The 18,227-nt window shown below is 54.7% G+C and overlaps 1 protein-coding gene across 1 annotated transcript; it reads left to right on the top strand.

Annotated features, from left to right (window-relative positions):
• Positions 1-7,157: 7,157 nt before the first annotated feature.
• ZNF710 (zinc finger protein 710) lies at positions 7,158-16,354 on the top strand (the record flags this gene model as incomplete). Its single annotated transcript, XM_079699069.1, has 4 exons — positions 7,158-8,618; positions 11,442-11,633; positions 12,123-12,297; positions 16,185-16,354. The coding sequence occupies 4 exons, from the start codon at positions 7,158-7,160 to the stop codon at positions 16,352-16,354; spliced, it is 1,998 nt and encodes a 665-aa protein (XP_079555195.1).
• Between the last annotated feature and the right edge of the window lie 1,873 nt (positions 16,355-18,227).

Raw genomic sequence — 18,227 nt, 5'->3', positions numbered from 1 at the left:
CTGATTAGATAAGACCTGCCCACATTAAGGAGGGTAATCTGCTAAAGTCAACAGATTGTAGATGTGTTGCTGTGTGGCTCACAGCAACATCTATCAAGAGATTAGCGTTTGGCCAAACAACTGGGCACCCAGCCTAGCCACATGTAAAATTAACCTGATGTTCTCAGGCTGTGGAAGAGGCCCTCGCCCTGCCCCTGGCTAAGGAATATCTCCCGGGAGGCAGTGCCTGCACTGACTCCAAAAAGATGAAGGGATATTCACCCAGTGCAAGGGAAGGGCAAGTCCTGGCAGGGGAGTCAGGCTGTGCAAAGGCCCTGAGGTAGGAAACAGCTCCATGTATGTCTGTGTTTGTGTGTGTGTGTGTGATGCAGAGGGACAGGAAGGCTTAAAGGAGGGTCAGGTAGAGCTTGGCTGGGGACAGCCTTGGGCAGTCAGCTAAGGCACGGGAACTTCATCCTATAGGCCATGTGGCTGAGGGTGGGCTTCCAGGCCAGAGACCTGCTTCACGAGCATTTCACTGTGCGACCTTGGACCAGTCCCTTCCCCTCCCTTAGCCTCTGTTTCCTTATCTGGAAAAGGAAGTAGCCATACATGGTGAACGTCAGGTCCTCCTGTGGTTTGTGGGTTGGTGGCCCAGCCACTCTGGCCTCTGGAGGCAGGGCTTAGCAAATCTGTCCACAGAGAAAAGGGGAAGCTGAGGCAGAGAGAGGCCCCTATAAGGAGGAGACTCATACACTTCCCCCTTGGCCACCCCACCCCCAGCCCAGCTGCCTCATCAGCGCTAGGCCCGGAGCTGCTGAGTGGAATGCGGCCTTGTGGGCTGGACAGAAGTGAGACTGTGCAAGGAGCTCTGAGGTTTGCACAAACCTCCAGCTTTTGCTTTCGCTTCCTCTTCCTTTCATGGGATGTGAGCAGAGTTTACCCTTAAGTCTACCATCAGGGGGACATGAGAGGAAACAAAGAGGGTGGTTTTGCTATAAGTTGAAGTCCCGTGAGTGGTTTTTTTGTTTGTTTTTTGGGGGTTTTTTGTTTTGTTTCGTTTTGTGTATTTTTTTACAGCTGTGTGCATACCTGGACCTCCTTCTCCCCTCCCTGGGCCCAGCTACCTGTTCTGCCCCATTCCGGGTTCAGTTTTTCAGGACCCAGGGGCTGCTCCGCTGGGCCCTGTCCCCACCCGACCCTGGTGCTGCACTTCCTACCTCCCAAAGATCCTGGCGCTTCAGGTTTTAGACTGAGCTCGCTCAGAGCAGCTCCCTGAGGATGGGAGCTTATCGTGCTTCCTACTGTATCCCCACGACCAAGAATGGCACCCAGCACCTGGCAGGTGTGTTGAGTCAGTGATTCAGTGGCAGGACTGGAGACCACAGCCTCAGAGTTGCCCGGTGATTCAAAGCCAAGGGGCGAACCTTTCCCCCCAGCAGAAGCCCGGGGCACTGTGGGGCCTGTGTCAGGAAGCAGGCCCTGGCACTTGCTAGGCCCTCAAAAATAGTCATCATGGTGCTTGGTGACATCCCAAGTCTGGGCTCACAGAAGCCCCAGAGCATTCCTATGTCTTAAGTTTGAGATGTCCTGGTGGTGAGCATGGGGCAAAGAATAGCCAGGTGGTCACCAGGTCCTACTGGTTCTTCCTTCCAAATGGCTCCTGTCCTGCCAGCCCCAGGCCAGACCAGGCCTCAAGTGCTCCGCCCCACTCTCTGTGTTCCAGAGCTCCTCTGAGCTCCCTGACCCTCCCCTGGTGCTTGAAGGGGGGGTCTCGGTGAGTGGAAAGGATCTTTTAAAGCAGTGTGGATGAGAAAAGGTCTCGTCTTGGGGAGGGAACCCTGGAAGACAGGCAGGTAAGCCAATGGATTAACCTGCCCTCAAGGTTCCAAGAAGCCTCTTGTGCCCATCTTACAGATGAAGAAACCGAGACCCTGAAGGGTCAGGTGACTTGTCCAGGGTCACACAGCAAGTCACTCGTTAATTCATTTGACAAGCTTGTGTCAGTGTTTACAGGAACCATAGTACAGCAATAGATGAAGCAACAGTGAGAGGTCTGGAGGACCTGGGTCCCTGCCTGGGTTGGGGAGACCTCCTGCTGGGCCTCAGGGAATGAGCCTTGGGTTACTCCCCAGGGCTGGCCTGGCGCTCAGGCCTGGGAGGGGGTGATGCTAAGCCCTGGGAAATAGGGCGGCCCTGGGCTTCTGGTGTCACCGACACAGTCCCCTCCTCTCTCTCCACTCTGCTCCTTCCGCTCCCCCGCCGCTTTGGTTTCTTGGCCTCCACAGCCCTTCTCTCTCCTTCTCTCTCTGTGTCTCTCTCTCTCTGTCTCTCTGTCTCTCTGTCTCTCTGTCTCTCTCTCTCTCTCTCTCTTTCTGCTATGGCCTCCCTTCCCCCTATTCCCAGTGCAAGTCTTTAAACTACAATCAGGCAGTGATTCCATTTCCTCTATTTCGCTGCCTTTGCCATTTCCTTTCTCTCCACCCTGGGGACTGAGGGTGTCCTGGTAGGAGGCCGAGCTGCATCAGCTCTGATGGCCCCTCATCTCATAGTCCAGGCTGTGCAGAGCCCGGGGTGGTCTGAGCTCCCCTTTCTCTTGGACATCGTAGAGAGCTTTTGTTCTGAACCCGCGGCACAAGAGGTGGGAGAGAGGCCTTGCCCTGAGAAAGGAGGTGCCACGGGGGGCCCAGGCAGATGACAAAAGCGTCCTTGAGGTGTGGGGCCCGCCCTGGCACACAGGTGGGGCACACCTGGTGGGCTCTCGTCCTGCCCTGGGCAGCCTGTGCCAGGACATAAAACTGGAGAGTTGTGGCCTCTGAGAATGGGGGGACCAAAAAGATGACCCAGGAGGAGGGGGAATAATGGCACCAGGGTTGCAGAGCCACCAGTTTCCCACTCCCCGGCCCTGTGTGCGATAGGCGGACTGACACATATGCAAAACGCAGGTGAATTAGATTCCCTCTGTTTTCGTTCTTCCTTCTGTCGCAACAAACAGAGCCCCTCCTACACACATGAGCACACACACACACAGCCTGCCTGGCTGCCCCAGTGAACACTGAGCCCCATAAGCCCCTTAAACATGTATTTACAGGGTGATATGTGTCTGGTCAGGCAAGTATCCATCCAGTAAAAGAAAGCAGGGGCCTGCCGGGCCAGATGGGCAGATGGGTTGATGGAGGCTCCCAGGAAAAAGTGCTTTCTGAGTGGAGACCCAAGGAAAGGCTGTGGCTGCCCTCGAGGGGGACCCCAGTTCCCCAGTCCGGCCGGAGCCTTGGACCAGCCAGGCAGGGACAGGTCTGAGGCTTCACGCTGCGGTTTGCCCAGGGCCTGCCTGTGCTTTGCTGCTGGCTCCTGGGAGCCTGAGGGGGACAGGGCAGCACCCGGTTGCTGAGGAGGCTGGGCTCAGAGCCATGACGTGACCTCCCAGGTTGCACAGACGATGCAGCGGAGCCTGGATGGGGCTGGGCGGCGGGGCCCGCGTGCTGACCCAGCTCTGCCCTCACTGCCAGGGCACTCTTGAGCTTGCTGTTGATACTTATGCCCCAGATTCCTGGGCTGTGGAGTGTGGTGCTGACTACCTCCACCCCCACGCCGCCCCCATGGGGTTGTTCTTAGGATGAAATGGCTTTCCTGGGACCTGGTGAGCACTGTCACCACCTTTGTGGTTAGTTGTTGGCACTTCGGCGTCCCCACACGTGGGCTCGAACCCCTTGAGAGCAAGGACTGTGGGCAGGTCCCCGTTTACACCCAGGCACAGGCTCCAGTCCTCAGCCCCAAAGTGAAACCTGCCACCTGTCCCTGCAGAAGGGGGACACGTGGTGGCCAAGGGCAGGTTCGGCTTGCACCTGGGATCCTGGTGTGAGCCTTAGCAGCGGCCCCTTTCACTCTTAGAAGGCCCCTCCTAACAGGGATGGAATGTTACCTGATCACCCTCCGTGTAGGGGACCACAGCAGACCTGTGCTCCAGCTCCCACAGGCTGACACTGGCTGACTTTTTCGCCGACTCATCTGCCAGTAGAGTGATGTTATGGGTTTCTTTGCTCCCGTTCCCTTCAGCTGCCAGAAGAGGGGTGGTGCCAGGGACTGGGGCCAGAAGAAAAGCACAGGTGAGGGAACTAACATTTCCACTGGCATCCTCATCTCATCTCCTCAGCACCCCAGGACTCAGGCACCATATCCCCCTCCGCAGAGATGAGGAAACTGAGGCTCAGGATGTGACAGGATATACCTAAGCTAGAAAAGGATATTGTCCAGATTTGAACTTAGAATCTTGGGCCAAGTCCTAGCACAGGCTCCGCTGTTGGGGGTCAGTCCCTCCCCTCTGCTGGCCCTGCCTTTGAGGAAGTCTAGACAAAGTGCTGAGCCGCCTGTTTTCTCAAACCCCCAGCAGACACGAGGGCTGCTGCTGGGTGCTGCTGGGCGCTGTGTCAGATGGGCCACTGCCATCCAAGGCAGTGATGCTCCCCCACAGGGGCTGCGGTGGGCACAGCGGTCATCTCTGGACACCACAGGGGTGTCCTCATCTCCCTTACATCTCCAAGCACAGGGCCTGACCCATAGCAGGGATTTAGCAAATATTTGCTGCACTAATCAATGAATGAGTTCTTAGTCTCTAGAGGCTGTCGCAGAATCACCCAAACCTTTGCTCGAATTTCGGGCCCCAGAATGGAGAAGTCTCTTAGCTCTGTGGTTTTCATCAGAAAAGGCTGCTTCCAGAGATCTGGGCAGATAAATAATAGTGACTCTTTACATTTGGTGAGGGCTTTATAATTAACTAACTCCCTTCATCTACGTTCTGACCTCTGGGCTCTCACAACCCTCCCATGGGTAGGTGTTTCCATCCCCATTTTTGGACGGGGAAACTGAGACGCAGAAGTGACTTTGCTTAGTCACTTGTACGCGACAGAGCTGGGACCTGAGGCCAAGCTCAAGTGGGTGCTCTTTCCAGCAGGGAGGTGGGAGGTGGGCTCTGAATCAGGGCTAGCCCCCCAGCCTGTTCCAGGTGGACCCAGAGGTTTCCTTCCATCTGACCCCTTCCACAAGAGCCCTGGTTTAAGCTTAATAGTTTAATCTTTAGTGTCTGTTTCAAGGAGGCTAAATTCCTCCCTGGGGTATTTTATTTTTAGCCGGCTTCAGGAAGGGGAAGCTCCTCTGGCCTGTGGGGGGAGGGAGACACCAGGCCGGGAGCTGGTTTCCTGAGGAAGGGCCGCTGCCGGCCATGCACCTGACCCTGGCCCTGGGAGAAGAGCCACAAGGCAGGCAGGAGCCACCCCTGTCCTGTCTTCCTTTCCCCTTCCTTATGGGGTGCCTCTGATGTGCTGTGCTGGGCACTGAGCCGGAGGCGGGGTACAATCTGATGAGTATCCCAGGCCAGGGAGGAGGCCTTTCCACATCCGGGCTGGTGGGGAGGGCTGGGAAGCCCCAGGAACAGGGGGAATTTGAGGGAAGCCTGGGGCGCGGGTGAGCGGAGCCGGCAGCTCACCGGGGTTGGGGAAAGGGCACCCGGGTGGGAGAATCCCTGTGCAAAGGCCGGGCTACACAGAGGGCACTGGTGCTCCTGGAGCCTCTAGGAAGGCAGGAAGCTGATGCACCGGGGGTTGGACCCTGATAGGTGGACTCATTGGCTTTTTTAGAAACACCTGTTGGATCAGAGAGCATAGCTGTGAACCTGGGAGCCAGTTTCAGCATTCATTTCAGCCAGTTTTCTCAAACTTGGTAGCCATGATGGAGCCCTTCTTTCAAATCAGATCTCACATGGAATTCCAGTGTACAAATCAGACACAAGCTATACATGTTTTTTTTTTTAGCCCACTAATATCTTTTTTTTTTTTTTGGCTGCGTTGGGTCTTCGTTGCTGCGCGCAGGCTTTCTCTAGTTGCGGTGAGCGGGGGCTACTCTTCGTTGTGGTGCGCGGGCTTCTCATTGTGGTGGCTTTTCTTGTTGCGGAGCACGGGCTCCAGGTGCGCGGGCTTCAGTAGTTGTGGCTCGCGGGCTCTAGAGCACAGGCTCAGTAGTTGTGGCGCACAGGTTTAGTTGCTCCATGGCATGTGGGATCTTCCCGGACCAGGGCTCAAACCCGTATTCCCTGCATCGGTAGGCGGATTCTTAACCACTGAGCCACCAGGGAAGTCCCCACAAGCTATATTTTTACTTGGTATAAATTTAGGTATTTAAATGTCTAACATTTAGCTAATCAAGAACAGTGACCTGTTGTGATGGGCACAGTCATTTAGCATCAGGGCGGACAGGAGGTAGCTGCTGTCTGAGATTGGCCTCGGCACCTAATTGATTTTTGTGTGTTGCCTTGTTTTTGCCCAATATATTTTTTAAAAAACCAAAAGACCACATTCACATGGCCAAGCTGTTACAAATGGTGACAGTTGTTTAACACCTCACTGTACAGTCTCAAAGTCTGTGCAAAATTAATTATACCTTGGCAACAAAGCCAGTGGGCCTACTGAATGTGTAAGAGTGAGGTATATATTACATTTGAGTAGGTGGGTTTTTTTTTTTTTTTTTTTTTTTTTTTTTTTTTTTTTTTTTTTTTTTTTTTTTTTTGAGGTACGCGGGCCTCCCACTGTTGTGGCCTCTCCTGTTGTGGAGCACAGGCTCCGGACGCGCAGGCTCAGCGGCCATGGCTCACGGGCCTAGCCGCTCCGCGGCATGTGGGCTCTTCCCAGACCGGGGCACGAACCCGTGTCCCCTGCATCGGCAGGCGGACTCTCAACCACTGCGCCACCAGGGAAGCCCCAGTAGGTGGGTTTTTAAAATAGCAGAATCTTTATTTTTTGCAATTTTGGATCTGATTTTTTTTTTTTTTTTGAACTCCTGAAAGACATGCAGAACATAGTTTGAGAACCACTGGGAAATCCAACCACCCTGTTTCACAGATGGGAAGACTGAGGTCAGCAAGGGGGCAGGGCTTACCCAGGATCCCACCGGGAGATGGAGGACATGGAGATGATCAGATACACAGAGGGTTATCACTGCTCCCCGTAATTACAAGTGTGCCCTGTTCCCAAGGCAGGAATAGAAAGGCGTCAGGGACAGATACGCCCAAAACTGGCTGAGCCCTTGCTGAGTGTGTCTGTCCGTTGTCTGTCTGCGCAACATTGAGCGGCAGTGCTAATGTTCCCTTCTCCTCCTGCAGCGATGCCCTCCTAGCCAGCCGCCACGGGATGGAGGGCTTCATGGACTCAGGGACACAGACGGATGCCGTGGTGGTGCTGTCCTTGGCTCAGGCCGCCGTGCTGGGCCTGGTCTCAGAAAATGAGCTCTTTGGAGCCACCATAAGCGCCGAAGCCTTCTACCCGGACCTGGGGCCGGAGCTGTCCGGAGCGGCCATGGGGGAGCCCCGGGCCCCGGGCCCCGATGTCTACCAGCTGGCCTGCAACGGGCGGGCCCTGGAGGAGCCGGCAGAGGAGGAGGTGCTGGAGGTAGAGGCAGCCTTCGAGAAGCACACCCGGCGGAAGACGCGGCCGCCCGTGCGGCTGGTGCCCAAGGTCAAGTTTGAGAAGGTGGAGGAGGAAGAGGATCAGGAGGTCTACGAGGTGTCCGTGCCCGGCGACAACAAGGATGCGGGCCCAGCGGAGGCCCCCACCGAGGTGGCCAGTGGCGGTTGCGAGGCCCTGGTGCAGAGCAGCGCCGTCAAGATGATCGACCTCAGCGTCTTCAGCCGCAAGCCCCGGACACTGCGGCACCTGCCCCGAACCCCGCGGCCAGAGCTGGACGTAGTCCCCTTCGACCCCCACTTCCCCGACCCGGCCCGGGACGGCTTCCCTGAGCCCAGCATGGCGCTGCCTGGGCCGGAGGCCCTGCCCACGGAGTGTGGCTTCGAGCCGCCGCACCTGGCCCCCCTGAGCGACCCTGAGGCCCCCACCATGGAGTCCCCGGAGCCCGTGAAGCCGGAACAGGGCTTCGTGTGGCAGGAGGCAGGCGAGTTTGAGGCCGACGCAGCCGGCTCGACGGTGGAACGCCACAAGAAGGCCCAGCTGGACCGGCTGGACATCAACGTGCAGATCGACGACTCGTACCTGGTGGAGGCGGGCGACCGTCAGAAGCGCTGGCAGTGCCGCATGTGCGAGAAGTCCTACACATCCAAGTACAACCTGGTGACGCACATCCTGGGCCACAACGGCATCAAGCCACACTCGTGCCCGCACTGCAGCAAGCTCTTCAAGCAGCCCAGCCACTTGCAGACACACCTGCTGACGCACCAGGGCACCCGGCCGCACAAGTGCCAGGTGTGCCAGAAGGCCTTCACGCAGACCAGCCACCTCAAGCGCCACATGCTGCTGCACTCGGAGGTCAAGCCCTATAGCTGCCACTTCTGCGGCCGCGGCTTCGCCTACCCCAGCGAGCTCAAGGCCCACGAGGTGAAGCACGAGAGCGGCCGCTGCCACGTCTGCGTCGAGTGCGGCCTGGACTTCTCCACCCTGACCCAGCTCAAGCGCCACCTGGCCTCGCATCAGGGCCCCACCCTCTACCAGTGCCTCGAGTGTGACAAGTCCTTCCACTACCGCAGCCAGCTGCAGAACCACATGCTCAAGCACCAGAACGTGCGGCCCTTCGTGTGCACCGAGTGCGGCATGGAGTTCAGCCAGATCCACCACCTCAAGCAACACTCGCTCACCCACAAGGTAAGGACGCCACAGGCCTCCCCCAGCAAGGCCCCGGCCCCTGGGGTCTCCCCCCGCCTCCCCCCGGGGGCTTGGCCCCAGGCCTGAGGCTCTGCCCTCTCCTCTTGCCATGCTTTCATCCAGTGCTTCCCGAAGCGCTGCCTGAGATCTTTTAGGTGGTGGACATCTCTCATTTTTATAGTTATATATTTTTGGTGAGTGTTAGAAAAGAATGTAATTGAAATTAGTTTTTTAAATAGTAAAACTTGACTCGTTTTAAAACTTTTTAATTGAAATGTTTGAGGATATCCCTGCAGGACCCAAGGAGCACAGTTGGAGAATCGCTGATTCTCTATCTCATGGCTGGGAGGACCAAGGCTGGAGAGAGGCCAGGGTGCCACGGGGAGGTGGATGAGATAGATGGTCAGAAGCTCAGAGGGCTTCCTTTGCTCCTTGTAATTACACGAGTCTATCAAAAGCTGTGTGCCTTCCCTTTAGGAAAATGCTAAATATATTTCATTTTAAAAGGGAATAGATGTAAGGAAAAATATTTGCTATGGAAAAGTACAATTGGTTCTAGAATATGACAAAACGAAGCAAAGTGGCTTGTGGGGACAGAAGGTGGAGCAACACTGTCCTTTTCCACTGTGTCCCTAGACATAAACTTGACCAGTTCTCCCCTACCTTCCTCTTCCTTCAGGCCACTGGCCACCCTGCCTTTCAGCCAACGTCACCTCCTTTGAGAGGCTCTTACATCCAGACGGGGAATGAGGCCTCTCAGGTCCCACAGTCCCACTCTGGCACTTGTCCTGACCCATGGTTTCTACCCCAAATCCAACCAACTTCACTCTTTGAAGCTGAACATGCCTAGAGCTGCCACTCTCCATAATTGTGGCCTTAGAGACACTACTGGTCGAACTCATGTCCTTATCTCTCACAGTGGACACTACAGTGAGTAGGGAAGAAACAGCCTGCCAGGCTGAGAATCCAGCCTTTCCCAGCCCTGGGAACTCTTTCTGCTGGAGCAGAGGTGATTCTTAGGTTTCAATGCAGGTGCTCCTCATTCAATTGGTGTAGCTACCTAGAGTGTAATGCTAAGAAGGATTCTGAAGCTGAATCTGGGCTCAGCTGTAAAACCAGATGATTGATTCTTTCTGCCTGCGGGGAGTTGGGGGTTGCAGGGGGGTGAGGGTGGGGAGAGTGCAAAGTGATAAGTACACGTGCTATATATTTGCCATCTTTCTCCTCTACTAGGAGACTTAAAAATCCCCACAAGTCCACAAAGTGTTAAAAGAGAAATAATACTGTGAAGAAAAGGTGAAAGCAAAAATCAAAGGCTGATAAAATTGAAAACATTCCCATTATCAGCCTCAGTTTACACATGCGCACACCATCCCAAAGGGCAGGGCCCCCTCGTGGTCATACACATCATCTTCACTCTGTCAAGCAAGCATGCAAGACAGGAGACACAGCCTGTCTGCTGAGAGAAATAGACACGGGAACTGTTAAATTATAACATGAAACTTTGTACGAAACAAGCAGTTGGGACAGCAGCTGTGACCACAGAAATGTGTCTGTGCCACTGGAGTTCTACTAAATTACTGAGGTTCTAGGAACTTTTGTCCTCACTTTCCTCCCCAGACAATACATTGTGCTTCCTGTGCACACAGCACCCTGTCCTGCTCTGGGGGTCACCTCCAGACCATGGAAAACATGTTGACCATCCAAACTAGAGGGTTTTCCCTTGGAATCTTTGTCTCCTGGGGCTGTGTCCCAAAGTCCATCAGTGATAAGAATCACCTGCTGAACCTGTTGGGATTAAACATTCGTGGGGGGCTCCCCTGGTGGCGCAGTGGTTGAGAGTCCGCCTGCCGATGCAGGGGACACGGGTTCGTGCCCCGGTCCGGGAGGATCCCACATGCTGCGGAGCGGCTGGGCCCGTGAGCCATGGCCGCTGAGCCTGCGCGTCAGGAGCCTGTGCTCCGCAGCGGGAGGGGCCACAACGGTGAGGGGCCCGCGTACCTCAAAAAAAAAAAAAATTTGTGGGAATTTGAATCTCCGGGGAGGGGCCTCAACAGTGAGGGGCCCGCGTACCGCAAAAAAAAAAAAAAAAAATTCGTGGGAATTTGAATCTCCAGGGAGGGGCCTGAGAGGCTTTATGTTCCACAAGAGCTACAGGTTGTTCTTATCACAAGAGAAGCTTAGAATACACTCTCAGGGGTTGTGGACGGGCTCCGAGGTTTGAGAACTCTTTAAATTCTACACAGACCTGAGTGTTTTGTCATTTTTCCTGGGGTGCTCATACCTTTAATCATACTCTCAAAGGGGTCTGTGAACCAAAAAGACCACTGAGAGACAGCACTGAGGTGAAGAATATATACATAAATCTTGATCTCAGGAAGCCATCCAGGCCCCCAGGCTAAGGCTGTGTCTTCTTGGCCACAGGCCCCTGGTGCCTGATGTGATGCTGGCTTATAGCAGGTGCCTGGTAAATGGTTGATGAATGAATGAATGAATTAACATGCAAACGAACACGCTTGCCTCAGTGCCCTGGTACAGACCTGCAAATCCACCTGCCCTCTTGGGCAGGAGACAGCAGGTGTATGGGTCAGAACAATAAGACTCAGCCAATCTCTCCCTATCACTGGAATGCTTTCCAGAGTAAATGGTTCTTCCCCAACATCCTCCCGGGCATTTCAAACAGGTGGCCCCTGTTTGGAACATCCCCAGGAAGTCATTTCCCAGAAACTATGACCCTGTGGTACACACACACACACACACACACGCACTTCCAGAGCCTGTGTCCATTGTGTGACCCTGACCATCGCTCCCACCCCCCCACAGGGTGTGAAGGAGTTCAAGTGCGAGGTGTGTGGCCGGGAGTTCACCCTGCAGGCAAACATGAAGCGGCACATGCTGATCCATACCAGCGTTCGGCCCTACCAGTGCCACATCTGCTTCAAGACCTTTGTGCAGAAGCAGACCCTCAAGACCCACATGATTGTACACTCGCCCGTGAAGCCATTCAAATGCAAGGTACCAGGCCTTCGGGCCCCGAGGTGGGACTTCCCCACGAGCAGCCTCAGCATGACGGCAGCAGCCGGGACCCGGTGTGGGCAAGGGAGCCCTGGTTGGGTGAAACTGCCTGGGCTCTGGGGGTTGGGGTGGGCGGTGAGGGTTCAGGTCCTACAAGCTACTGAGGTTGTTTTTTGAGAATTGGAGGAGGTGGTGAAGATCACGGTACAGCCGCAGGGAAAGAGCCCCGGCCCGAGACTCAGTGCACCCGGAGATCCGAGCCCTGGGTTTCTGACAGCTTCAGCTCAGGGACTGTGGGGCAGACACACAGGAACGGTGACCAGCAGGGAGTGGCTCAGTCCTCGGCCTCTGGGGTCACATAGGAAAGGACGAAGCGAGTGCTGTCCACAGCCGATGGGATTCCGGCCCAGCCGTGGAGGTAGGAGTGGCTGGGGGTCCGGAGAGCGCGGGTTCCCAGGCTGATGAGGCCGGGTGGGGGGTGTGTTCCAGGTGTGTGGGAAGTCCTTCAACCGCATGTACAACCTGCTGGGCCACATGCACCTGCACGCGGGCAGCAAGCCCTTCAAGTGCCCCTACTGCTCCAGCAAGTTTAACCTCAAGGGCAACCTGAGCCGGCACATGAAGGTCAAGCACGGCGTCATGGACATCGGCCTGGACAGCCAAGGTGGGTGGGCCACACGCAGTGGACAGAGCAGGAGCGGTACTGTCATGGCACACTCAGGAGGCTCCTGTCCAGTGAGGGGAGTGGGGAGGCTGGCCAGGCCTGAGACCTCATTGGGGTGGGCTCAGGTCTGGAGAGGGAGCACCCTGGAGGGCCACCATGGTGATAATGATGGGATATTTGTGTATTCTTCAGAGGACTTACGAGGGCTCACATAAACAATAATAAAAATAATTTGTTGAGTGCTGTGTGCCAGGCCTTTATTAACTCATGTAACCCTCACAGTGAGGTTGGCCCTGTTATTATTGCCATTTTACAGACGCAGACACTGAAGGACAGAGAAGTTAGGTAACTCATGCAAGATCATTACTGAGAGATGACATTTTACAAAAAATGAATGGGAAAGAAAATAACAAAAGGAAAATTGGCAACTGTAAAGATAAGGGAGAGCCAGGTGAGGTCACAACCCCAAGTACACCATGGGAGGTCCTATGGGCATGCAGAGGGGAGCCCTGAGCTTCCTAGTCACCAGTGCAAAAAGGGATATACAATCAGTCACATTCTTCATAGTGCCTGCCAAAAAGAATGCAGCCCACATACTCAGGAGAAGTGTCCTTACCTCTGCAGTTGGTGGAGGTTTCATTGGCTGTTGGTTATAACATCCCTACATGTTAGTGATAGCCTCTCCCCTCAACACTGGTCAGTAGTGGAAGAACTGTAGTCGCTCTGGCCTCTCATGGGGAGGAGGCAGTTTAGAGATCCTACAGGAAGGAGAAGCCAACCACACTTCAGGAAGGTTCCTTGTATAGTCTGGAGCTATTTGACTTTCTGGTGCTCCTTCTGAGACAAATTAGCTGGGAATGTGCCCCGACAATCACCGGGTGAGTTGACTTGCCATGTGAGATTACTCTCTAGGAGTCAATCAGATGCTGGGGGATGGTGCAATAACCCTGATTTAGTTTTGGAGCAGTGAATGGCCAGGGGGGGCGGTGTTCTGGCAGAAACAGGTGTCATCAGTTTTCCATTCTGGGTGAGGATGAAACGCTGTTGGCTGCATATAGATGCTCTGTAGCCCCTTCTTACCCAAAATGTGGTTCTAGGACCAGCAGTATTGGCATCACCTGGGATCTTGCTAGAACTGCAGGCTCCACCCCACCCCAGACCTGCTGAATCAGGCTCTGCAGTTCCAAAAGATCCCCAGGTGATTTGTTTGCACCGGAAAGTTTGAGAAGCATTGAATAAAGTGATGGTTTTCAAACTTGAGCAAGGGAGCATGAGAATCACTCCAGGCTTGTTAAAACAAATTGCTGGGTCCCACCTTCAGAGCTTCTGATTCTGTAGGTCTGGGGTAGGGTCGGATCATTTGCGTTTCCAACAAGTTCCCCAGGTCAAACCGAAGCTGCTGGTCAGGAACCTCACTTCGAGAACCTCTGACCTAGACTCCAGAGAACTGTTCTAAAACTTGGCTGCACATTGGAATCACTTTGAGAATTTTTTAAATGCTGATGCCTGAGTCTCAACCACAGAGATTCGAATGTAACTGATCTGGCGTGTGGCCCAGGATCCGGACTTTTTTTTTAAGCACCCTAGTTCATTCTATGTGCAGTAGAGTTTGAGAGCCAATACTCTAGTGGACATGCCAGGTAGCTAATCCACCAGGAGGGACCAGAGCAGGACTGGTCCTTTTGGAAGTAGCTGTCCCTGCACACCTTGCTCCCAGGGGGTGGTTAAGGCCTAAGCTGTTTCCACCTGAGGTCAGTGACCAGGGATGCCTAGGGTTGCTTTGTTCCTGATTGTACCAGATGACAGAAAGTAAAGCAGGGATTGGCACGGGAATGGCTGGGGCCCAAGTCCACCCACCACTCACGTATAACCTTGGTCTGAGAAGCTCAGGCTTGACACTTGTGCAGGAGGAAGGCAGCATACAGTCTAGATGGAACCACCCAATAAACTATAGGACTGTAATTCAGGAAGTAGATCAACGTCTTTGTAAAAAAATGGTACAGAGTATTCCCTGGGGCCAACTGGACAGGCCAAATAGAGTTAATAAAGGAAGGTTGGGAGGATAACAGAGACCCAGAGGTAGAAATTTTCCCAGGGTCTTTATTTAGCTTGTTTTTAGTCAACTATATGGTATGAAGGTGTGGCACTAGGATTTGAGGAAGAAAGTGCCCAGGGGCTATAAGATTTGGTACAGCTGAGGGAACTCCCTGGAGGTCAAGTGGTTAGGACTCCTGCTCTCACTGCCCAGGGCCGGGGTTTGATCCCTGGTCGGGAACTAAGGTCCCGCAAGCCGTGTGGTGCAGTGTGGTGCGTGCAGCCACAAAAAAAAAAAAAAAAAAAAAAAGATTTGGTACAGCTGGCCTCATTTTATAAAGTCAGATGCTATGGGCACAAGTAAGAGACACCCCATTCAGACTGGTTTAAACAATAAGGAAATAAATTAAGAAACGACTTGCAGTCCAGGCTATCTTCAAAGCTGGCTGATTCAGCCCCTCAACAATGACAGGGTGAGGCTCCCTCCCTCTCTCTGTCCACATTATTAGCTGTGCTTTTGCTCATGGTCGCAAAATAGCTGCCAGTGGCCTTTAGGGCAATATGCTTCCTTGTTCACCTCCATTGGAAGAGTAAGAGCCTGTTCTCCTTTGTTCTGTGAAACTAATAAGAACATTCTAAGAACTCACTAGCAGGCCTTTCCTCATGATTCACTGGCCAGAATTGGGTCCCATCCCTAATCCTGAGCCACTCATTGGCAATGAGTGGGATTACCCTTCAGCCAGTGGTTCTCAACTGGGGGTGAGTTTGCCCCCCAGGGACATTTGGCCATGTCTAGAGACATTTGGTTGTCACAGCAGGGGCAATGCTACTGGCATCTTGCTGGTAGAGGCCAGGGATGCTGGGAAGCATCCGACAATGCACAGGACAGTCCCCCACAACAAAGAATTATGGCCCAAGATGTTAGTAATGCCAAGGTTGGAAAACCCTGCCTTAGACTCATCAGGGCTACCCCTGGGCTGGGGTCCATTTCTCCCCAAACACATCACATATCCCAGGTGGACAGGGGCAGAATGCACACTGGGGCTCAGCCACAGTCCCTGCCAGCAAGACTCCCAGGTCCCCAGGTCACACCCTGGGCCTCCCTCCCTCCATTACTCATTGGAAGGCAGCCCCACCCAAGCTCCTTTGTGGAGTTTTCTATCTGGCTTTTGTTCCAACAGTAAGAGCTTTATAAAAGATTTCAATGTGATAAAATTACAAGAGGCCTCTTAGAGTTTTTATCTCATCGTCTTTGTTAACCTACCTTGAGTGCTTGGCCTTGGAGAGCTAGGCCTGAGGATACCACTGGGTAGAACTGGCACCAGGTCAGAGGAGAAACAGCTACCTCCAGCCAAGTGAGGTAGAGTTGCACAATGGATCAAAACAACAGCACTTGCTGGGTGCCCTTTGGCAAGTTGATTAACCTCTCTGAACTTCCTTTTGATCTCCTAAACAGGGTTGCTGTGAGCATTCATGAGATGATATATGTGAAGTGCCTGGCATACAGTAGGTGCCAAACGAGTGGTGTTGCAGACATGATACAGTACAGGAGGCTTTCATATGGCAAAGGGGACTAATGAGTAATGTTGCAAAGAATAAATAAGGGCTTAGTGACTTAGGAGGTGCAAGAGAGGCATGACCCCAAGAGTTCAAGTCCAGGCCTGTACCCACTCGGCACACATTTGAGAAGCCATGGGAGTCGGGGGCCTCCCAGAGCAGGAGGGCAGAGGAGGCAGCTGAGAGTCTTTTGGAAGCAGTGACTGGTAATGACTTCTTTAGTTCTGCTTCCCATGTGGGAGTGACTGGCTCTTCCCACAGGCAGCATCCAGGCCTAACTGTGCCCTCTCTTGCAGACCCCATGATGGAGCTGACGGGCACCGACCCCTCCGAGCTTGACAGCCAGCAGGAGATCGAGGACTTCGAGGAGAACGCCTACGCCTACGCCGGTGTGGACAGCAGCGCCGAGGCCAGCGTCCTCACCGAACAGGCCATGAAAGAGATGGCCTACTACAACGTGCTATAGCACAGGACGGCCACCCAGGACGGGGCAAGGAGGGTGTGGGGCGTGGGGGGAGACCCATGTGCTGCAGGCTGCACCTCCTGCAGCTGAAAAACAAGCTACTGCCCCACTGTCCTGAGCCCTCCCTCCCACTCAGTCGTTTGCACCACTAGGGACTTGTAGACCAAATGGAGACTGTACTACTGGCCTCAGCTGTGAACCAGGCACAGGCGCCAGGCATCCTAGGGAAAGAAGGGTAACTCGGGAGGCCCAGGTCTGGGTCTCCTTGGCCTGCTGCTGTGGGAGAAATGCAGATGGGGGCCGTCTGGGGACAGGTCACAAGGGCATAGGTTCTCAAGTCTCTCCAGGCCCAGCAGAGCTGGGGCGGCCCGTATGGGCAGGGCCATCCTGATGGCTCCTTGGGGGTCCTGTCACTGGAGGGAGATCTCTTGAGCCATGTCTTGTTTCTCCTCTGGACCCTCTCCTGCCTCTAGGGATGTTTGAGCTCCTGTCCTGGTCAGCCTTGCCCCCCACCCTTACCCCCCACCGGCCCCTGGGCTGTGAAAAGCTCAGGCCCAGAGCCCATTCCCCCACCCTGTCCATGGACAGCCAGGCAGGGCCCTCTGCCTTCTACCTCCTGGTGACTCCCGCTCTCTCCTCCAGCCAGGTGTGCATGTGGCCTGGTCCTGGCCTTAGGAAAGCGGGGTGTAGCCCAACCCCCAGCTACCGTCCTCTCCAGCCGACCCCCAGAAGGCTCCCATCTTACAGCCCTGTTTGGAAGTGGGCGTCCCTAAAGTGGATTTCAGCAAACTGTTATCCAGTTCTGTCTCGAAGTGGGGCACCACCCCAGGGTCCCCCGACAAAGCCAGGACATGCCTTGCATCAGACACACACTAACAAAGACAGATGGAGGCCCCTTGAGCGAGGGGACCGGTGACGAGGTCGTTGGGGACCAAGAGGGGCTGTCCTCAAGGAGGCCAAGGAGGGCCTATGTAGGGGTGGGAGCCTGGAGTTTTCCTCTTATTTAAGGTCTAATAAGTATCCATTTTGAGGATGGGGACAGCCAAGAGTCAGCAGGGTCCCAGGAAGAGCAACGTATTTAAAAAGGAAAATGAAGACCATAGAGGGGAAAAAAAATGGTTTTTTGAGCAAAGGGGGGTATTTTGAAGGTAATTTATTTTTCTCCTTTCCAACTGTGTCACCTGTTATCTTTTCTGATGGAGATCATTTTCTTTTTGCCAGCGGAAGCTTTCTTGTGTGCTGTGCGTGCTTTGTGCCTCCCCAACCAAGAGCAGCGTGGCCTGCCCTGGCGGGACTCGGGCTCGGAGGGCACTGTCGGTCTGGCCCTGGGGCTTCAGCTGCTGGCAGGAAGCCTCCGGAGGCCAAGGCGAGAGGCAGGAGGCGGCAGAGCCCGGCAGGCCGTCCACCCTCTCCCAGCCCCTCCGGCTAGTGACTTGCTCTGCACCACCCAGAGCAGCAGCACGGGCTGCCGCCCCTGCTCAGCTCACGGTTCGCTCCCTCGCCAGCCCGCTCTCATCTCCTCGGTCCCCGCGCCAGCTCCTGCCCCGGAACTGAAGACTGCAGGCCCAGGGCTGTGAAAGAGCACATTCAGGAATGCTGGGGCACCCAGACGCCCACCCACTCGCCCCCCGCGGCCTCCGTGGAGGGGAGCAGGCAAGGCCATTCCCAGAGGCACAGGAGGTGAAGCCACCAGCTTCAGCCCAGAAACCAGGAAGCGGGGAGCAGCTGGGGAGGGAGGTGCCCCCAAGGCTGTATCCTTAGTGAAGGACCAAGCCAGGCCTCAGGGTGGCTGAGATCAGGACGGAGGGGAGGACGAGGTAGCCTCGGGATCAGGCAGCCAGGTGCCCCTTCCTTCTCTGCTAGAGTTCATGCTAAG

This window comes from Hyperoodon ampullatus (genome assembly GCF_949752795.1).
Source record: "Hyperoodon ampullatus genome assembly, chromosome: 3".
In the NCBI taxonomy this organism is placed as follows: Eukaryota; Metazoa; Chordata; class Mammalia; order Artiodactyla; family Ziphiidae; genus Hyperoodon; species Hyperoodon ampullatus.
The sequence above is the reverse complement of the archived record's forward strand: the minus strand, read 5'-3'. Positions and strand labels throughout refer to the sequence as shown.